Source organism: Carassius carassius, chromosome 34 (genome assembly GCF_963082965.1).
Source record: "Carassius carassius chromosome 34, fCarCar2.1, whole genome shotgun sequence".
Classification (NCBI taxonomy): domain Eukaryota; kingdom Metazoa; phylum Chordata; class Actinopteri; order Cypriniformes; family Cyprinidae; genus Carassius; species Carassius carassius.
The window spans coordinates 5,977,189-6,000,811 of NC_081788.1; the positions used below are offsets into that span (position 1 = coordinate 5,977,189).

The window sequence follows — 23,623 nt, forward strand, 5'->3', positions numbered from 1 at the left end:
TTGGAGCTAAACTCTGCAGGACCCTCAAGGAACAGGTTTGGACCCCCCTGATCGAGACACTGAAGTGCACAAAAACAGTGGTTCCCAATCCTGGTCCTAGAGAACCCCCAATACTGCTCATTTTAGATGTCTCCCTATTCAAACACACCTGATTCAATTCATCAGCTCATTAGTGAAGACTCCAAGACCTCAAATGTGTGTGTCAGATAAGAGAGACACCAAAAACATGCAGTGTTGGGGGTTCTCCAGGACCAGGATTGGGAACCACTGCACTAAAATTTCAACCATTGTTGGTTTGATGTGATGAAAGGGGATTAGTTCCATCCAATGTGCTCACATCTGCCTCCATCTTTGTGTTTTCAGCCTCCAGAAGAGATGTACTCCGCCGGTGACTCCATCGTCATCAAATTCCGCTCAGACGACACCATCAATAAGAAGGGCTTCCATGTGCGTTACACCAGCACCAAGTTTCAGGATACACTCCACTCCCGTAAGAAGTGACCCCTAGTGGCCAGGAGGGGCCGTGCAGGGCCTAGGGGGAAGCGAAAGGGCCCCAAGGGGAGGGCCCCGCCCATCGCTCAGAGCCCCCCAGCCGCCAAGAACACCCAGACTTCAACGGACCAGTCGCAAGAACGCCAAACACACCTCAGTAGTTCACAGGCATCCCCTACTGACTGTGAGGAGTAAAGCCATTCCGCAGTAGACCTTGTTTTTACCTTTTTTTAATTATTACTTTCAGGGCAAGATGTGGAGGGGGGGGGGGTGTATTCAGTTGCTGGATACCAATATAGGGGTGAAATCAAATGTGGGAAGGGTGGGTGTAGCTGATCGGATACTGGAACCCCCTCCTTTTTTCACCTTTCATGAGCCGAGAGTGCATTGAAAAACACAAATACACTGAGGAATTCCTGCAGGAGAACCGAGCAGTCAACCAAACTCACCAAACCAGTCATCTGTGCAACAGTGGGATAGAGGAAGTGAGAAATGAGTGAAGCAAGGGCATTGACGATGATGTCCCTCGCATGTTTTCCAACCTTGAAACGTAAGATTTACCAATACACTGTGGGGAAACAACTGTCTCTTCTTGACATTATTGCCATTGCTTGTTCATAAAGAGTCTCCTTGGCCATTGTGGGCCAGTTTCTTTGTCATTACTTGAGCAAATGACACTGTATGTCAAAGAGATGCAAGTGGTACAGCTAGAAGGAAATGTGGACGTAATGGCACCAGCATTTGTAATTACTCGTTTTTTTCTTGGCCAGTAATCCAGACGGTTCCCCGCCTGAAATTATCACTCTCTCAAGAAGGTTTTTCAAAATCAGTTATCATATTAAAAGACTAATAAACAAAATGTGGCCCATGTCTGATGGCTGTTAATTGCTTTTGCATAAAAACAGGATGATATGATTGAAAATATTTAGTTTTCGTTAGTTTAAGCACACACGCTTTCAAGGTCCTGTTAATTTGCTGCTGTCCTCTTAACACTCACTCTGTGCTTCGCCAATCATGAACAAATTAGGCACAATCGCATGAAAATTGGTGGGCCCTCTTGTGTCCGGTCATCCCACCGCTGTTTTTTTTATCTTATTTTCCATTTTTTTCAGGCTCTTTCCTCACAGTACATGACCAACAGTTGCTTTCAAAATTAGCATCATCATATGATAGCTGTTTGTGTGGACCATAGTCAGGATAGACATCATCAAAAAATGTAATTAGACATGACCTATGAACTTAAAGATTAAGTTCAGTCAAAGAGTCATCATTTACTCCAAGACATGACACCTATTGAACAAACTATAGTGTTGCATTTTAATTCAGATCAGATTACATATGGTTTCTACTCTGTTGATCTGTTGTCTCTACACCCAATACAATTATGAGTTAACAGCAGTCCTCCGATGGCCTATTGCTAGATAGATGTTGCTCTTACACCGCTGACTATGGGGAAACTGTTAATTTTTTTAATTTGTAACAATAACGTACCTCACCATGTGGGAGAGTGTTGGGATGGTGCTCTTTCAAATGAGCCCTGCGCCCCAGTCATTGCGGTCACTTGAAATCGCTCTTTCTCCATTGATGTGCAATGTCATTTGGGAAAAGAGGATGTTTGATGTCAAATCTGTGTGGAATAGTTCTGAATAGTGTTATCCCCAGGGCTGCTCGTTTGATCTGAAGTGTTTGCGCACTCCATTTCCTGGATCATCCCTGTGAAGTATGCAGTCTGCATTGCTGCTCCCTACCTCTCTCTCTCTCTTTCTGGCTTGTGCAGAACTCCTTCAAAGGCTGTTGACTGTCTCCTGTTTCAACTGCTCTATTCATCATATGATATCATTTCACACCTGTTTGCCTTTGTGGATTTACCTAAAGCTCTTTTAAATCTCAGGTTCAGGATATCTGATTGTTGTTACCCACTGAATCATTTCAAGAAGCTAGATTTTAATTGTTGCAGGACTTGGTTACTGTTTGAAATCCAGGCAGGCAAATGACACATTTTGGGGTTTTAAAAGGTTTTAGACGTTTCTGCAATGCCTTCCATCTGAACCTTCAAGCCACATGTGCTGTGACCAAACAAGTTGCTTGATAAAAGTTCTTGCAAGCTTACCCTAATGCTCAAGATTAACTAACTTCTATCCTAGTTCTTCAAATGGGTTTTATTTTGTGTGTCTAAGAGAAAGTCCATACCCAATTTAGCATCTCTTTATTGAATATGCTACTTAGCATAGCTTTTAGAGTAGTGGAGCACTTGTACATTTAGCTAATCAAAGCACATCCTCCTAAGCATTATTAATGTTTTTGATGCCCAGGTTATTTCTTGTTAGAAATAGTGTTTTGTGGGCAAATGTGGAATTCAAATGATCTGTTTTAGCACATTTTTGAAATGTTACCTCAGCATAATAGTGTATGCTTGATTTATTCACCCTGACCGGCCTTCCCACGCAAGACTTGGTACATGTTTATGCATTTTATCATATGTATGTATGTAAATATGTATTAATGTATTCAAAGTACACTAAACCATAGATAACTTGATGAGAACTAAGGCTATGTGTAATTGCAGACAAAAGATGCAATTTATTTATATTGTATAGCTAATTTTCACCTATGTATTGCACATAGTGTTAACAAGTGCATCTATTTCATAAAATGTTATTTTCATTTTGAAATGCTTCATGTCACATTTTGTCTTGTAGACTCAGGAATTATGGACTGACCATTTGATTAATTGAATTAAAGCTCAAATATACCAATTAAGTTTCAGTAATTAACACTATGTAAGAGCAAATGGAAGGAAAACACAAGGCTAAGTGCTCTATATTGTAATTTTGAATGCTTTCAATGATTTTTTCCTGATATAACTGGTGTTTTGTCAACTCTAAGAAAAAGTCCTACATGTTTTAAAAGCGTTCCATTATTTTTCTGACGGTTTCAAGGTCTTGAGCTCAGATTGAGGATGTAGTTTGTCTCTCCTGCTCTTCTTGATGACTGTGGATTTCTAAATAAACCATATATCATTATTGAATTTGCTATATAACAGATCATCAATTATGAATGGTCACCACAGTGCATTATTAATGCCTATCTACCATTTCCAACATTAAATATTAAGCAGAATTGATGGGAAAGTCAAGTAAGTTAAGTTTTAAGTTGCTTAGAAAACTCTTACCAATGATAATGTGCACAATAAATAGTCCAAATGTAGTGGACAACTATTATGATGATTGTTGATTTTAAATTGAAGTCTAAATCTTTGAGCTTTTGATTTAATTGTTGTAATGTGAATATGATATTTTACCTATGATATACCCATAAATAATCATGTTAGCTCATTCATGAGACATTTTTGGGTGAATCTTACTAAAACTGTTAAGAAATGCCAGGGACATATTTAACCCCAAAACTGACAGGATCAAATGTGATAATATGTTTTGCATGAGGATAATAAAGCACATTTAACCAACAACCCATTCATTATCAGTGGCATATATATTGTGAACATATTAATGTCATATATTAATTACAAATTTGTCATCATATTGAAGTAAAATTGAAATCACCTTTAAATCATATTTTGTAGAGAATTTGGGTGACAAAAAATAAATACAAATTTTGATGCATAGCACATAAAGATGATTTATTTTTATTTATTTTGGAGGTGAAATATGATCTTTACATTTCTCTGTGAGATTCACCCACTGATGCCAGCATGTATTCTGTGTAACTGTGTGAATATTTCTCTAAATTATTTCCAGTCAGTCCTTAACATGAATATCAGAGAAAACCATCCCGAGCTGTGAAGGTGAGCTGAATTCCTGCATGCAGAGGGCATCAGAGTGCAGCGGAGAGCTTTTAGGAGAACAGCGTTTTTCAATGGCTAAAAGTGGATTGCTGCTGAAGTGCTTCATTATTTCCAGACTGCTGGTGAAAGGGTCAAAATGATCAAGCTGAGTGAAGGTCGTCTGTGATCTTTTTTGTGTATATATATGATTTGAAAGACATAACTGGCACCAGTCAAAAAAGATAAAGACACTTTAGGTTAAGTGGATCCGTTTGGTGTGAAGAAACATGAATGTAAACAGTGGTTTCACTGGGAATCTTAACAAACCACATCACACACCTGTCATTAGAATCTTACAAAAGCCAGCATGGAATTCACCATGATTTTTACACTTTTATCTTATAAAAGTCCAGACAATAACCTTAACATTTCACAGGCAAAAATAAATAAAAAATACATCTCTTTTTACTATGTATACGGCAACCATCTTAATCGGTCTTAGACTAAAACAAAACAATGCACAGTAACCTCTTACACTAATGCAGAAAAATGTTGGATTTGGTGTTCCTTAAAGTCAACATGAACTCAGAAATAGATCCCATTTTTCTAGTTTCTGGTCTTTTTGAACGTTATTACAAAGAACACATTCTCATGGCAATTTGTGATTATTTTTTGTTTTAACACATTTCTAGAATTGTCTCATACATAAGTTTTCATATTATGTTCCTCTGAAGGTAAGGTTAGGGGTGGACCTTCATGTTTTTTTTTTTTTTTAAATATGACATATTTTCATACAAATCAAACTCAACAAATTCGACACCAATTCACCAAAATGTAAAATTGTTGTCTCATGAGATCAAATTACAGTTTTTCTCAGTCACTTTGGTGCATTTTTCAAAACAGAAATGAAATTCTCAAAACTACTTGTACAAACTCCACATCAACTAGTCATTTACACATATCATAAAACCAGTTCCTCATTCTTTTGAACAAGTTGCAATTGCTTTTGTACATTCATGCAATTGATTATGCACATTTATCTGCGGTTTCCAACATTATCAGTTGCTAATGTCATGTCGCTCAAAATGTATTATACAGTTTTCTGTGCAATCGTCTTACCCCTCAAAACATCTAGTCTTTAGTTCATCGTATAAGTCATTCAAAGCAAAATGGTTCATCTAGTTGTCGTAAACTGCCAAGCACACTTTTTATTTTTACACATTATTATTAGACTTTTTGTAAATCTGGCATGAATTGTGCAAGTGAATCTTTACTAATGAAGAGAATGTTGATGATAAACCAATGATAAGCCATTTCTCTGAAATAGCTCAAAGGTTCATCTCATGAGTCTTCAGTTGGAAAGCATATACTGTATAGACAGAGGACAACACAAGAGTTACAAATTCTGAAAATTGACTTATTTTCATCTTTGTGCCCATATTTCTTTTCCTTTTCTATATCACAAAAACATTGTAAAGGATTTTTTTTTTTTTTTTTTTTTTTTTTTTGGGTCAGACCATTAGTACTGTAAAAGTGTAACTGTGAATTCTATCCAGTCTCTTTCAAATCAATATCCCACATACAGTAATGTGTAAATGTGTACTTTTGAAATGGATATATGGCATACATAAGCATATGGCATACTGTTCAATACAGTAACTGTCATCCAAAAGCATCGCTCCAGAGTACACTGCTACTGTTATATTGACAACATGACTAAGCAATTTGACTGTCTTATCCGTAAACTATGACACAAGGACTTGTCATTCTGATGGCACTGACATGTTCATTGACACAGATATTTATTTTTGAGAGATGAACTAAGGATTTTGAGCAGGAGACTGGCTTTTGCAGGTAATCCATTGTGTTTTGCTATTTGTACGAGTTGTTCTGAGAAATGCACTTACTGTTTTGCAAATCTCAAGAATGATTCGAGAAATGTACCAAAGTGATTGAGAAAAACTGTAACAAAATAAATCCAAGTGTTAAGTATTGTTATTTTTGGTATTAATATAATAGTGTTATATACACTATTATAGTATTTATTAATATTTTGAATATTGTATTTTTATACTTTTAAGTTTTTAACATTTTAATCATTTTGATATTTTGTCAGTTTTATTTGTTCCTTTTTCATTTAGTTTTAATTTTTGTTTAGTTTTTTGTAATTTTTGTACTTCCACATTTTCAGTGAGTTGCCAATGAAACCGTTTAAGTTTTATTATGCAATACTTTTTTATTTCAGTTTTATTTTATTAAGTAAAACTATGTAATTGATAACACAAATTCCTGTCTTTCACTTTTCATCTGTAACCAAGGCTGTGTGGACTACTGGTTAATGTTAAACAATAGGCATTTTGTAAATTAGTTTTGTTTTACTCTTGTACTGTAGATAACAGGTTTTTAAAAATTGTTCAGTCTGATACATTAAAATAATCTGGACAGTGAACCTGAGTTTTTACCAACCTATCAAACCATGATGGATAAAATGACATGTCATTACATATATACTAGGGCTGGTAATTTAAAATATACCAATTAAGCAGACGCTTAAAAGTGACTTATATTGCATTCAAGCTAACATGTGTTCCCTGGGATTCGAACTCCCAACTTTGCGCTTGCTATGCAATACTCTACCACTTAAGCTACAGGAACACTAGAAGCATTAAACACATTTAATGCACTTGCCCCACCCGAGACCGATGTGGATCATCTGCCATTTCATACAGTCCATTGATGACTAATATGAGGCAGAGAAACAACTTACTGCGTGATGGAACCTAGAGAATATCCATAAAAATGTTAGAAAGTTTTTCTCATATTTACATCACATAGTTAAGAAATATCACACGAGCTGTAGGCTAAGTGCAATATCACACGAGTGCAAATGTGATACTCATCTTATACAACAGTTCATTAAGAAGTTAATATTGTGTTATTTTAGACACAATGTTGTCTGTTTTGCTCAGTTTTGCCAACCACAAGATAAAGACAAAGCAGACTGTTCATCTCTGAGCAACCCACAGTGGCATTTCATTTCTTAATCCACGTTTTGAATGAACGTTGAACAGGGAAGTTGTGGTGTAGTGGTTAGAGAGTTTGACTCCTAACTCTAAGGTTGTGGGTTCGAGTCTTGGGCCGGCAATACCATGACTTAGTTGCCCTTGAGCAAGGCATCGAACCCCCAACTGCTCCCCGGGCGCCGCAGCATAAATGGCTGTTCACTGCTCTGTGTGTGCACTTTGGATGGGTTAAATGCAGAGTACGAATTCTGAGTATGGGTCACCATACTTGACTGAATGTCATGTCCCTTTTTTAAATTGGCCATAGTCACGTTGGCTTTGAATTAGTGATGTCTGATTCGTGAACGAATCGTTCGATTTAACCAGTTCTTCTTAGTGAACCGGTTGAACCAGTTCACCAAATCGAACTGAATCGTTTGAAACGATTCGCGTCTCCAATGAGCATCAATCCACAAATGACTTAAAATGTTAATTTTTTTAATGTGACTGACACTCCCTCTGAGTCAGAATAAACCAATATCCCAGAGTAATTTATTTACTCAAACAGTACACTGACTGAACTGCTGTGAAGAGAGAACTGAAGATGAACACTGAGCCGAGCCAGATGACGAACGAACACTCCCACTGCTGCAGAACGAGTCAAGAACCGGTTGCATCGGGTTTCGAATCACCGGTACACTGAACCGAAAACCGTTTCTTTCAGAGAACTGATAAAACTGCGCATGCATGTAATTTTTCAAGTATTTTGTTAATCATCGGAAAGTGTTTTTTAATTTTAAATTTTTTTTTAAAGATGAATGTTTTTGTTAAATTGTAGATTACGTTAGATTATATAGGCCAAAGGGGTTTTCAGGGAAATTGGACAATACTTAAGACTCTAAAGACTCTATGTTTAATATGAATAAGGGATGATTTATGAAATATCTGTACTGTATTTATAGTTAACGATGACACATTCACAAATTGAGTTTGTAGTAAACAGAACATGAACACGAGTAGAGCAGCTGATGATACTAAATTGCAGCACGTGCCGGTTAGAGCGATTCTCGTTCTCGAGTCAAGAACCGGTTGCATCGGTTTTCGGATCACCAGTACACGCATTCGATTTGAGAACCGATGAGCTGCATGCGGGATTCAGCGTGAAGCAGACTGACACACAGCACACAAGACTTAAATCCTTGTATGCACATTATTGCTGTTACTGTATTTGGGTGCATTGTTGCAAAACTTGATTGTAAACCTTTCATGATTATGAGGTTTTTAACTGACTTAAGTTGTGATTACTGACTTTATATATTTGAATGTTTGATAGACGTGACGCCATTACATCATCGCCTATGACGTCATTACATCGAGCGTAAAAGAAAGAAAGAAAACATTGCCTTGGCGCCAATTGAAATACATGGGACAATCACGCCGAAGAGTTGCTGTGTGGTTTTCTGTACCTCCAATAAACTAACAAATTATGAATTGAAGTTCTACATCCTTCCTAATAAACATACAGATCCGGAAAGGATGACAAAATGGCTACAAGCAATAAGTTGTGAGGATGATCAAGGAAGGATCAAGTTGTGGAATCCCAAGACTAAGCATGTGTATGTGTGCAGTCGGCATTTCATCACAGTAGGCTACGTTAACATTGTGTTCATTATTAATGCTATCAAAACTGTGTAAGGTTGTTTCAGAAAATGGCATGCATAAATAATTAGCCATATCATTCTACCTTAAGCAAAACTATGTAGCCTAATGTCGAACATAAACTCGCATGAAAATGCGTCTGCTAAGAGGTGTAGTCTACGTGATATGCATGTAACTTATATGCCGTATGTCCACTAGAAAAGGCCAAGGATTTCCGTATACCCACTTAAAAAAGCGTGAGGATACGTAACAGCAACACGGATCGAATCGCGGAATCCAGTCAAAAATGGAACTTGCTCTATAAAGCAGAACGTCAATGGAATTTGGCTATTTTTGAATGAATACATCTACAGTAGGGGTGTACAATGAATCAAATATCAATATGGACTAGTGTATATGAATATTAAAGTTAAAAGAGACTACAATTGTTTTACGGGTCTCTGGGAATGAGCGCTCAATATGTGCATTTTTGTCATTCAAATACACACGATGTTCGCTGTGTTTTCCCCCACGCCGACTCCACCCTCGCCACGCCCCCAACTATGACTAGATGCCGACTGTATGTATACACCGATCGGTCTGATGGTGATGGTCCGCTTCAAGTCGAATAAGCCTAATGATCCAATGAACCATTCACAAAGAACCATTTACTTCACTCCTGAATGCATCAGCCATTTGAACGAATCAATTAATCATTTAGACATTTACCACCACCTACTGGCAGTTTTAGTTTATTATTTAGAGTATTATTTCATTAAAGAAATAATTTAATATTTTCACAATAATAATCATATAATTAAGAAAATAAATTATTAAATTTATAGTTCACCTAACCAAAAATGACAATTCTGTCATAATTTACTCACATGGTCCAAAAGAGTATATGTAATACATTTTATCAAACAGAATATTTCTTACTGAACCTACTTTTTGTAATCTCTGTTTGATGCTTTGCACAATAATTACTTTAAATTATCTTTTCAGAGTAATTTCTCCAAATTTGACGTGTGATTAATTAGATTAATTAATCACCACATCATATAATAAATTAGATTAAAGATTAGCCCTAATATATATATATATATATATATATATATATATATATATATATATATATATATATATATATATATATATATATATATATATATATATATATTCACAAACACACACACACATTCTTTTACATTTTGGTAAACCGGATCTCATTCATAATGGAGAATTAGCTCAATCTTTTTTTTTTTTTTTTTTTGTACAATCTACTTATCAGAGAAGGTCTTATTTGGGGTGAACCATCATGTTTTTTCCCCTTTTTTTTCTTCTTTTTTTCTAAAGATCACATTGTATTGATTTATACAAAATCGCCACCTCGTAAAATAGCTATGTTTTCTCATGAGATTGGCTTTGCTAAAACCTTTGTTCCTAATATCCTGTTTCACTCGGAACTTGCAAAAGTAAAATGGATTGTGAATGTCATTTCATGTTGACTTCAACCAAACTTTACCATCAAGGGCGACGAGCAAGTAGCTTCATCTTACACTTTCTTTCTCCTTCGGTGTTGTCTTGCCACACACAAGATGAATTCACAGAATTCATGTTTTTCTCTTCTGAGACTTCAGGACCTTGTCTCACTTGAACCAAAATAAGACACATGCTCACTCGTGTCCCCAACTTCAGTCTAGGTTGTGAATAAAATACAAACCAATGAGGAATAGTCAGCTCTCTGACAGCGATTCTTGCTAGCACAGGCAGTTATTCACCTAAATGAGTCTGACATCATTTCCCACGTCTGTCAGGACTCGCTACCTTCATGCAGACTGGGTTTCCTAATTTCTAACAGTGTGCCACATGTGTCAAATACTTCACTTCCCAAACCTGCTTCCCAAAGAGTTCACATATGTCATCTCAACAGTACAAATAATCACAGTTGCTCACTTGAAATCCACCTGGTCGGTGAAGGATGTGTGATTCAGACCAGTGTGTCCGGAGCGAACTGTGACCCGGTCCACCACAGCAGACCTCCACAGACCCCCACGATCAGGACCACCAGAGTGGCTTTGAGCACGGCTCTGGGAGGACGGGTGAAGTCGGCGGGTCCCATCGTGGCCAGCAGTGCGCTCGTGACGGTGAGTGTGAAGGCGATGGAAATGGCCGTGTTGATGGCCACAATCTGACCGAACTTGGCGAAAGGCACGATGACACAAAAAAAAAGCGGAATGGTTGAAATCACCGTAGTGACGGCACTGGAAACTATAGCAACGCCCACGTGATTGGCTGCATCGAGGGTCCGTGTCTGTTGTTTGATGGAGGACTCCTGTAAGAAGCAGAGGGAATTACATAAATCTCATATTAACATTCACCTCACATGAGGAAAAAAAACACTCTAACTTTGCCTTTTTCTGCTTCAGCACTCTTACTTTGGTGTCTTGTCTTTAAATCGACTTGCTTGCCTGGCCCTGCTATCGTTTAAATGAACTGTGAATTGCCATCATGTTTACAGATCATCCATGGTGAGTGTTGATCTGTTTTGCAACTAAATTCACAATGACATAGAGATATATTCTGCATTCTGATTCCTCTCCTCCAGCTTCATGAGGATCAGACGTAATTTCTTTCTGTTTCGTTTTTATTATTGGTGTTTAGTAGATTTTTAGGGAGTTCATCCACAGCCTGGCATAGCTCAAGTTCGCTTGTGCATTTGTGTGATTTTGTGCAGAAGCATCATTACCATTGTTGTTTTATTTTTCTTCTTCACTTGGTGCATTCGTGCCATGTCAGAATTACTGTTATTTTGAGATTCTGAGTTTGTCATTGTATTTTTCAAAAGCTCAGACTTTTTAACCTCTGGTTTAGTAAATTCCTATAGTAATTCCTATAATTGACTTTTTGTTAATGTCTTAATGTGAGATTAATCTGAAAATAAACAAAAGAGTAGCTAAAAAAATGGTTGAATACAGTGATAACTATGGAAAAAAAAGATAGGCTGTAAAACAAAAAGGTTTTCTGTAATTGTCCATATTTCTGGGTAAAGCCCCGCCCACTTACGGTTTTATCTGAATACAGATACGGATACAAATATTTTTTTAGATTATTAAAGATACAGATATTGACTCTGCTGCACACCCCTACTGCTAAATAAGGCAAAATAAACATATAGTAATAAATATATAAAAATTGTTATATAATATAAAAAAGTTTTTTTTTGTGATTGTGATTGATTGAACCTTCAGTAATAGTTCCATACAAGCCCCTCAGTTGTCCTCAGTGTGTAAAATCATACAGTCATATTTGTCATAAATCATACAGTCATAAACACCTATTTTCTCTTGTGGACTCTATGTAACTTATTTTATGTGAAATATCTTATTCAGGTCAGTGCTAAATAAAAATTAACTTGCATTTTGCATGCTCCCTCATATTTTGGTAAAATAATTGACATTTTATAGATACTGCAAAGTGTATGTAAACATTTGAATTCAGCTGTATATAATACATATAAAATAAATCAACTTTTTATTAATAAGGCATCTGCATAACTGTTATCTGGATTGTTTTCTATTGTGTACCCAATAAAAACCTGATGAATTCTGGCATTGCAAATGTTGCAGCAGAAATACAATTCCGAATCCAAGGATGTTAAGGTCTCCAAGTAAAATATCCAGGTAGTCATATAGTAATAACAGTAATTAGGACATGTTGTGATTTCACCTAAAGTTATTATCTAGCAGTGTTGTCATATTTCCTTTATAATGGTTTAATTATCAGAATGAATTGCATTTTTCATCTCATCTTCATTATCACTGACAAAATCAAAACACTCTTCATTGACAACCATTTTCATCAGTAATATTGCTGATGACATTATTGAGTGTATGGGTTAAACACATAACACTTATAACTATAGATCTAATAATTATGAATGTATTATCAATGTGTTACAATGCATTAAGAAAACCATTAGAATTCATTATTACACGCACCCTAACTTAGTAGTGTTGTTGTTTCTTTCTCATCATATTTCCCTCAACAGTTTTAATTAAAATTTCTTAATTATAGCCATGAATTCCATTATTTGAATGTATAATTAATGTGTTATAACATAATGCATCAAGAATGTCATTATAAAAAAATATTTATAGAGGGCTTCATTACAGTTTCCCTGTCTATTATGCATATTATATATGCATATGACTGAGAGCATGAACTTGTTTTGGGTTTTTATTTAGGAGATGCTGTTTTATGCAGGGCAGCTTACAGTCGGCTGGTTTAAATGAGTTCCCCGTAGAGTCCCAGCGCTCAGTGCTTTGCTCTAGGGCACAAAGCTGGAAGAAAATCCCAGCGTCTGAAGAGCTTAAATGATGACCCTACCTGGGATCCATCAAATCTTCAGTGTTACACAACCAGAACACTATGGAGTGGGGATGTGAGCGTATAATGAAAGCAGTCGGGAACAAACTTTTCGTTTCAAGATCACAGGAGACTTCAACGCTAATGGTTAAATGTAAATCATACCGAACTGTGACTAGCCAGTCCTGAGGTGTCAGCCTCCCCCGCCAGTAAATATCCCTCCACTAGATGAAGGCAATAGTCCACCGAAGAGCCCACCAATATGGAGAGAGAGATTGCTTCAACCGCACCCATCTCCCATCCCAGCCAATACATCACCGCCACCACCAGACACACCATACCTGCCAAAACACATTACGCAAAGAGTTCCTGCTTATTTAAAACTTTTCAGGGTCCTGTTTCAGGGCCACACACTGCTCAAAAACACTCCGTTTTGTCCCTTTCTTTTTACCATTATTATTATTATTCCTTCCTCTACTTGAATTCAAGCATCATTGCACATTTTTGAAATCTATTTCCTTGTTTAGTTGGACACGTAGGAGTGGGATGATTTTCAGAGTCTCTTTTCATTTCGCATAATTTGTATATTCGTTCAGTCTGAGTAATCACACTTGTAGAGATAATATTCCCGGTTGAAAGCGAGTTAAATTACAGTCATGTCTGGCATATTGTATTAACATATAAATGAGATGGGAATAGAGCTGCACATTTCAAAGGCAATGATTTTCACCGTCAGTACATATTACACAAGTCAATTAAATTCAACAGAATGGCAGAAATAGCCATTTGATGGCACTGTACAAAGAGAGATACTGTATTTAAGGATCCTCAGTGAAAATGACTAATAAATGGTGGTAAACTATTTCAAGGGGTCACAGTAAATTAAAGAATGAATCTTACACACGCGTATCCAGGTCATATTTCATGCAAAAGTAAAATAAAATAATTATTGAACCATTTTAGTTGTACATTATTTTGCATTGTGACTTATTGCACATCTAACCTCCAAATGTTTATTGATTTAATGTATATGGATGATTTCCATTTGATCTTTGTTGTTGTTATTCTCATTATTCTCAATGATAATGATTCTCATTAGTTTGTATAATCAGTGTTATATTATTTATACACTATTACAGTATTTATGAATATTTAGAATTAACTTGTATTTTTATATTTTCAGTTTTCATTTCAGTAATTTTGTTATGTGCTTTTGTAATTTAAACTTTACAAATTTTAAAATAAAAATTTAAACTGCCTAAAATGTTTGGTTACACTTTATTTTAAGTTGTCCTTGTTACGGTGCAACTATGGATTTAAGTAATATTAATAAGAGTAATATTAATTAACTACATGTACTTGGGTTTGACTTAGGGTTACTTTAATGTAATTATGCATAATTAATTATTATTAAAATCCTTATTACATGTAACAAGGACACCTTAAAATAAAGTGCCACCAAATATTTCTATCCATCTTTCATTTATTTCTATTTTAGTTTCAGTCATTTTAGTTCTTCAATTTAAACGTATTTTATTTGATCTAGTTGCTAAGGCAACATCTGTCATTTTATTTGAGTTTTTTTCTAGGTCATTTAAGTTTGTTTTAATATTTTGTAATGTTTTTTTTATATATATATTCAACTATTTTTGTTTTTTGATTAATCATTAACACCACTGTTATACATTATAAATTATGCATCATGTATAAATATTTAAAATATAAATAATATACACACATTATTTGGCACCACTGTTTTGGGATTTTGGGATAAAAATCTATCATTTTAATTTAAAATAAAATCACTATGTGAAAAAAGTAGTACAAATGATGAATAAATAAAAATAGGCTTAGACTTATTTGTTCATAATAGCATTTTCATTGTGCACTTTTTTTCCCTTAGGCTGAAATTAACATGATGTTCACTAACAAAATTTAAAATAACTACAAAAATATTTAACATTAATAAGAATTTGTACAGCTATGACATACCCAGAATGCTCAGCAGAATTGGCAGCAGCAGAAGCGGATGAGCAGTAAACACAGCTACTGATGCGATGCAAATGCCAAGTGACAGCATGAGACTGTAGAGGGCGCTCTCCACACCTACAGTCAAGGGGCAGTGCATAAAGAGCAGTTCAGAGAGGTTAAATGCAATATAAATAGAGAATCTGAGTGCTGATTGATTCAGAGTGAAGTTAATGAGCACTCATGCTAATGATGTCTGCGCCTCAGACTAATCGCTCTTAAATTGCTCATTTATTTAATCAGGGGCATTTTTATCAAAGCTCGTTTCTGTCTTTGCCACGTTCTATTTTTGCTCTCTTGCCTATAATTTCCATGAAGATCTGTTTCCAGTGTTGGCAGGTCTGAAAGCCTCGTCTCAGGGCCGAGGATGCTGGGAGTGACACGAGCTGCTTCTGCAGGAAACTCTCCCATTGAAGGAAATCAGAGTGAGTCTGAAACGAAGACTTTCCCTTGTAGGTGGTCTGAAACAACAAGAATTAGAGATGTCAAGCGATTTGGCTGAGAAACCAACACCAACCAAATTCGTTTAAACGGCTGATTCATTCTGAAACAAAGCAATTGACTTCTTAATGAACAGGTCACTGAATCATTGGCTCACTTGAACATTGCCGAGTGCAACTCGGAGATGCACAACAGTTTTGCTGTAGTTTTATTCAAAACCACAGTCTTTTCATTGGCAAAATTGAACAGAATAGAAAAAACAGAACCTTTGAGTCTAAAACATAATAATAATAACATTAACCTCTTCTTTATTGTATTGTTGAATGAAATCAATATCACATTTGCAATCATGCAGATAGTCAGGAAAAAAAATTATATTGCTAAACCCATAAAGTCAAAAACCCATGTTTCCCCTTATATCTTGAAATTTAGAAACAAATAACTGCATTCAGGCTCAATCACACATTCAGTTGTCCTGTGTCATGTTCATCAGCAACTGTAGGTGCTTTAAATGCATTCATAATTTTAACATTATTATTAATTATCAGCAAATTAATACATTAAAATGACAGCCCTGCTAAAAATTCTTAATAACCTGGAGTATAAAGTCAAACAATGAAGCTATTTTTGGTGCTGTCACACTCTCACCAAGGGCAAAAAGCATCATAAGAGTATTTCATATGACTCAGCATTTTTGTGCAAACTATTGAAATGCGGCAATAAACTCACTGATTCAAAAGCCATGGAGATCCAGTGCACTCTACCCCCCTGCATGCCCACTGCACCATGGGATAGCTGGCCAGGCAAGAGGTTGGGCTCAGGAAGAGAGTGACACTCAGGATGGAGCAATGGCAGAATGGATGTGAGGCTGTTACCTGCAGGAGAGAAACACATAAAACAGAAAAAAATAACATTAGTTTTAATGTTGTCATATCATCAGTTCATCAATTCATCAATAGTGTTGATGTTTTTAAGTTGTAAATTGTCATTATCCAGCTCAATTCAGTTATGTTTTCTTCTGATCTGATGGTGTCAGTGTAGATAAACCAATAATATTACTGATCATTAATTGTTTTTTAAAGGATTACGCAAGCAAGCATAACAGATTATTCCTCCTTACCTGATGGCAAACACTGAGCTCCACCAGGCTTCACCAGCTTGGTATTGGCACTGATGGCTTTGCACAGCTTGCACAAGTGCCCGATCTCATTAAAGACATCAAAGTCTGGATCAAAGATCACACTGCCCTTTGAGGAGGAGGAACATCAATAATCATTCAATTAATAATTCATAAATCAGCTTCAAAGGGAAACAATCAATATATAGTGTACAGACTAAGACCACATAATAAATAAGTAGTTCTCTTTCAAGGGAACTTCGAACTGTGTCCTCTATGGGTCGCTATGGGGAACGCCTCGTCATAACCCATGTTTGAAGCATACATTGAAAAAACCAACAAATTGGTGGCTGGTGACAGCCCATGACATCACTGCCGGTGCAACTATAGTATAAATAGGCACTAGGAGAACACGTCATCCTCTTCCTCATTCTCATTGACGGTTTTGTTTGAAGTGTGCATTCGGTGGTAAGAGTGATCTTTTTTCCCTTCATTTTTGACGAGCACTAGCAAGACATTTAGAGAATGTGTGCATCTGTGTCATTGTTATTTGACACCTGATGACACACATGATCTTTGCATCTGTTGTTTGGGCAAAGAGCATGCACGCGATGTCCACGAGGGGGCAATCTGCAATTACTGCAAGCATTTTTTTCAATGAAAAGCTCCACTCTCATTTGTCTCTCTTTTCGTGGAAGGAGGGGCAGCCATCTTCTCCCCGCGGTTCAGAATCTGCCACTGCCGAGGCACTGAGGAGAATGAGCATATGGGGATCACGGGTGGATCTGGCCGATAAGTTTAAAGAGGGGTTTTCCCTCTCGCGATTGTCGGCTATGAATGAGAGTGAGCCGCTGGAGGATTATGTTATTTCACTAACATAGTCTGATCCTGGGGACAGTGCTCTGCTGGGTTTTGCCCAGGAAGAACAGGAGATGTCTGAGGAGAGCGAAGAAGCTGAGGCTGAGCCTTCCCAATTCTCCTGCCTTGCATATGATGAGCTGTTTGGGGTTATGGCTCACGCACTTCCCATGGAAGTGGGCGAAGAAAGTAACTTTGCATTCAAAGAGCGTTATCTTTCTTACCATGTACCTCCAGCTCAGCTGAGCCTTCCTTTTCTTCCTGATCTCCATTCAGAGATCAAGAGGGAATTGAAGAGGCCATTTTTCTTGTGCATCCATTGGTCAGCATGTAAGTAATGCCAACATCGAGGGGAATGCGTGAAAGTGGCTATGAGAAGATGGCCCCTGTGGTAGCTATCTCTCTATGGGTGAGATATTCTTTCTTAAAACTCCCTACTTGCCATCTTGTTTAAATGGCAGGGCATATGCTCTCTGTGCTACAAAGGTCCAGGTCTGAGCCTGAACAAAGCCAGGGGTCCTGGCCCCGCCTTGATCTGAGGATCAAAAATGGACAGAAGGCTAGTATCGCAGCTCAGGCTCCTCCGCTGCCTGCAGGTAGGGATAGGAGGAATCGTGGATCAAAAGGAAGTAGGCAAGATAAGAGATATGATCCAGATGAGGCGTCAGCGCTTTCATCTTGATTAGAGTCATACTTGAGTATGTACTCATTTCCCTCTGGGGGTTTAACATCTGCCCTTATCTTTTCCTTCCTAATTCCCCTGTAACCACCATCTCTCCACCTGACCAAGGTTAAGTAGGTACTCCCTGCATTAGTCTCCTATCTCTTAGTTTTCCGGGACCTGTGTGTTGTGTCTGTCCTGTTCTAGGGTAGGTCCCCGGTATGATAGCCCTGGTTCCGGCTTCATGCTTCCTGGTTCATGTCGGCCAGAGTGCAAATGCTAAGCTTTGTGCACTTTCTGTAATCCACATGGTGGTAAGTGTGCATGCTAACCACTTTGTGCACTTTCTTAAAATCCACATAAGTGGTAAGTGTGCACACTAGTCTCTATGCACTTTCTGAAATCCTGTACGCTAAGGGTTACGCGTTATTAGCTTTGTTCCCTTTCTCTGAGTTGGTTAGACCCTGGTACCTTGGGCTCAGTGTGTCTCTACAACACACATTTAAAGCATCACTCCCCTCACCACTGGGGGTTATTGTAAGCATGGTGCTTTCTTCCGGGCAATCAAGTTCTCTCCCCTTCTGAGGAGTTGAATTCCTCACTCTGTGGAACATGCTGTAGGTTAAGCCCCTTCTCTTGTGGAGAACTGGGTGTGTTTTGCTCCCTCAGCTAAGAAAATTACTGCTAGCTGTTCCAGCACTGGAACATGCGGTATGTCAAGCTCCCCTCTCATTTGAGAGCTGGGTGTTTGCCCCTCCCTTCATCTAGATATTTACTGCTAGCCACTCCAGCATTATACCATAGATCGAGTTGATGACCCTCAAACATATTGATTTTGGGATCCACCATTCCATCTATAAGCTGCTCTTTCAGAGTGCCACGAGAGCCCCTTAGAACGGTATCCTAAAATCCATGTTATTGTAAGTATGCACGTGAAGTCTTTGTGTACTTCCTAAAATCCACACTGTGACAAGTTCGCACGCTAGTACTCTGCATTCTTTTCTAAAATCCTATATGGTGAGGGCTCCCATGGAAATGGTAGAGTTGGTACTTAGTGCTCACCATGGTTCTGGCCTGCAGTCCTCTCAGCATGGTTGCGTGGGTATACCGTTCCCCATAGTGATCCCTAGAGGATGCAGTTCAAAGTTCCCTTGATAGGGAATGTCTCAGGTTATTTATGTAACCATTGTTCCCTGAGTAGGGAACGAGACACTGCGAAGTAAAGCAAAATTATTACCCTGTAAAGTATAATATATGAAATAATAGTCAGAAAAAAAAATTCTTGATATAAGAGAATATGGAGCTCATAATTGAGATGCTATATATGTATATATATATATATATATATATATATACATACAGAGGCTCAAACTGAGCAAAAAATGTGCAATCTGGTGCAGATGCTGATATTTATATGGCTGACAAGTAAAATTAAATTCTGATACCTTGTACTGTAAATCAATGAGATCTCTATAACAGTATAGCAGACTACTTACTTAAAATGATATATTTACCAAAAGTATGTCTTTAGTGAGATTATATTTAAATTCTTAGTTTTATGATCAAAGTTCTGTTGTTCCAAGCATGTAGTATAATGCAATACATTGATGACTGACAGATACACAAATAAAAGTTCCACAAAAGCCTGATAATCATATTTGATACTCATAATTATTATTCTTATTATTATTATTATTATGGATAAATCAAGTAATCCTAAATTGCTTCAGTCCGGTAAGTGTTCATTTTGAAATATTATTGACAATATTAAATGTATCTTTATTTTAATCAGAAGCCACGGGTTTTATAAATTTTGTGTTGCTTTTTATTTGACTCTCAAAGTGACAGTAAAAATAGACTTTGCCATATTTAAATTCACAGCAAATTTTCATTTTGTGAACCATCCCTTTAAGTTACTAAGTTAAAAGTTACTTTCTGCACTCAGTGTAAACAGTTGTATTCTGTCTCACCAGGTCTCCAATAACGTGGTTGTCTGAACGCTGAGTGCGGTTGATGCCCAGTATGCCGAACACCACAAACACCATGGCTCCGGTGTCCACTAGAGGACGCACTGCTGGTTTCCCACACTGACCTCCACGGCAGGGGTTAAAGCCGGATGTCCTGGAGATCTTATTCTGGGTGGGAGCTGATCAGATATACAATAAATATATGACACTTATGAAAGAAATAAAAGTATTTTAACCCTCTGGAGTCGATTAATGCATATACGCATTATTAGTCATTTTCTCCTGATAACCCGGAAAAGAACTTAAATTACACTTTCAGTTTTTATCTTACAGATAAGAACAATACATCAATCGAATCTGTAAAGGGTCTACTTTTTTGTATACAGACATATTAACAACAGAACTTTGAGCACTTATAAAATAAAGATAACAAACAAGGTGTGCTGTCTGCAGCCTTTGTCTGCGCTGATCTTCATTTACAAACGCGTCATAAAAATGAACTGTAACTCCGTAAATACTCAACTGCCGAAAACAGATATTCTGTGATAAAGTAATCCATATGAAAACAACACGATCTCTGTTTTTCACGTCTCCCTTCATTATCGTCTAATGTGACCACGCCCTGTGCTGAATGCTCTATTCAGATTCTAATGTTTCACTGAAGCGCACGGCTTGAATACGCCCACAACAGAAGACAACGCAGCGAGACTGTTCTTCAAGTGTTTATTTTACTGTTTGCTTCGCGATGAGAGGAATAAGACATAATTCATCCCAAAAAGATGTGATGTGGTTGAGGATTTGAGATTTGGATTTCCTCAGAAAAAGAGGATGAAGTGCTTTATTCAGCAGAGATCATAAACATGAGTAAGTCTCTTTTTATTTATTTATATACTTGTACTAGTTTTCACATAACGTGTAAACATTTTGCTAGTTAGACTTTTTCCAAATACTTTTTCCAACCTATAATTCCTGACTAAATGTAAAATCAAGTGAAACATTATGAAGTTTCAATAACAATATACAATATTATAACATTCAAAAGCTTGATGTAAATAATATAAATGTAACAAATAGATAACTGTAACAAATGTAAAAACAATGCTGTTCTTTCAATTTATTCCCCCTATAAACCCTGAAAAATATTTTCAGCTCTTTTCAACATTAATAATAATAATAATAATGATGATGATGATAATAACAATAAATGTTTTTTTTTGTAGAAAATAAGATGATGGCAAAAAATTCAGTTTTAAAGTCAGCTTTGATTGTTCCTAATAAACTGTTTAACTGTACTCACAAGTGGATATAAAATTGTGTTGTGGGATAATTAAATATATTCTTAATAAACTACAAACATAAAATTATATAGATTTATTTTGTCCTCACATTCTTTCTTGTAACTCTTCCCTCTCAGTGGCACAGATGACTGAATGGCTCATTATGCGGCTCATTATGCAGCTCATTATGCAGCTCATTATGCGGCTCATTATGCGGCTCATTATGCAGCTCATTATGCAGCCCTTTGTCTTCTCAGGTGTAAATCACAATGATATTCATGGTAGTTGACGCCTAATCGCATATGACTTTTACCAACAAAAAGTGTCTTAGAAAATTTAAAACAATATATTGTTTTCTGTAAGTGAGTAAACAAGATGATTTTCACATCATTTAGAAAGAAAAATTCTAGGCTACAAGCTCCAGTTCTCAAAAATCCCGGGAACCAATGTTCTCTATGTGTTTTATAGCCTTATTCAAGTGTTTTAACATTTTTAGTTTTTCACTAACCACGCATAACATTTTTTTTCTCAAAAACACAATCATGTACATAAATGTTGCTCACATATTATTATATACATTGATATACGATAAACGCAGATATACGCATTGTAAACCAAACAGCGCTTGCTTACCATTTTACTTGCTTACCATTCATTAGAGCCGACGAGTGGAACACACCAAACAAACTATCCTGACCGTCTTTTGTATATAATATCTTTGTATATAATAATATGTGAGCAACATTTATGTACATGATTGTGTTTTTGAGAAAAAAAATGTTATGCGTGGTTAGTGAAAAACTAAAAATGTTAAAACACTTGAATAAGGCTATAAAACACAGAGAACATTGGTTCCCGGGATTTTTGAGAACTGGAGCTTGTAGCCTAGAATTTTTCTTTCTAAATGATGTGAAAATCATCTTGTTTACTCACTTACAGAAAACAATATATTGATTTAAATTTTCTAAGACACTTTTTGTTGGTAAAAGTCATATCCGAGTAGGCGTCAACTATCATGAATATCATTGTGATTTACACCTGAGAAGACAAAGGCCCGCATAATGAGCTGCATAATGAGCCGCATAATGAGCCGCATAATGAGCTGCATAATGAGCTGCATAATGAGCCGCATAATGAGCCATTCAGTCATCTGTGCCACTGAGAGGGAGGAGTTACAAGAAAGAATGTGAGAACAAAATAAATCTATATAATTTTATGTTTGTAGTTTATTTAGAATATATTTAATTATCCCACAACACAATTTTATATCCACTTGTGAGTGCAGTTAAACAGTTTATTAGGAACAATCAAAGCTGACTTTAAAACTGAATTTTTTGCCATCATCTTATTTTCTACAAAAAAAACATTAATTGTTATTATCATCATCATTATTATTATTATTATTATTATTATTAATGTTGAAAAGAGCTGAAAATATTTTTCAGGGTTTTTAGGGGGAATAAATTGAAAGAACAGCATTGTTTTTACATTTGTTACAGTTATCTATTTCTTACATTTATATTATTTACATCAAGCTTTTGAATGTTATAATATTGTATATTGTTATTGAAACTTCATAGCCCAGTTTGTGCTGATTACAGTGAGATTTAGCCTTAGATGTGTATAAGAAACTGAAAAAAGCACAAATGTCAGGGCATGACAAAACTTCTCCAGGCCCAAAAAATACCCTTAGACTCCAGAGGGCTGACGATCGTCCGTTTTCCATCGTCGGGCCGATGGCGAGCGACGGTCGGGATAGTTTGTTTGGTGTGTTCCACTCGTCGGCTCTAATGAATGGTAAGCAAGTAAAATGGTAAGCAAGCGCTGTTTGGTTTACAATGCGTATATCTGCGTTTATCGTATATCTTTGTTACGGTTTTTCATTTTGAATGACGAATATATATATATATACTATTAATAGCTGCTGATATGAAAGGCTTGTTCCTCTCACGCATCATGTTAGTTTGCCGTTGGCTGTAGTCTGTGCAGT

General features: G+C 36.6%; 2 protein-coding genes across 2 annotated transcripts in view; one reads left to right on the top strand and one right to left on the bottom strand.

Annotated features, from left to right (window-relative positions):
• LOC132115375 (bone morphogenetic protein 1-like) overlaps positions 1–3,248 on the top strand; it is an 82,071-nt gene extending 78,823 nt beyond the window's left edge. The window contains exon 20 of the mRNA XM_059523821.1: positions 364–3,248. Within this exon, the coding sequence (XP_059379804.1) occupies positions 364–501 (138 nt within the window). The 3' untranslated portion in view covers positions 502–3,248. The remainder of the gene's footprint in view (positions 1–363) is intronic.
• Positions 3,249–10,119: 6,871 nt separating this feature from the next.
• LOC132115374 (protein dispatched homolog 3-like) overlaps positions 10,120–23,623 on the bottom strand; it is a 33,907-nt gene continuing 20,403 nt past the window's right edge. Inside the window, exons 14-20 of the mRNA XM_059523820.1 lie at positions 20,360–20,535; positions 16,874–17,000; positions 16,483–16,628; positions 15,614–15,773; positions 15,277–15,390; positions 13,450–13,625; positions 10,120–11,251 (exon numbers count right to left, since the gene is read on the bottom strand). Of these exons, the coding sequence (XP_059379803.1) occupies positions 10,907–11,251; positions 13,450–13,625; positions 15,277–15,390; positions 15,614–15,773; positions 16,483–16,628; positions 16,874–17,000; positions 20,360–20,535 (1,244 nt within the window). The 3' untranslated portion in view covers positions 10,120–10,906. The remainder of the gene's footprint in view (positions 11,252–13,449; positions 13,626–15,276; positions 15,391–15,613; positions 15,774–16,482; positions 16,629–16,873; positions 17,001–20,359; positions 20,536–23,623) is intronic.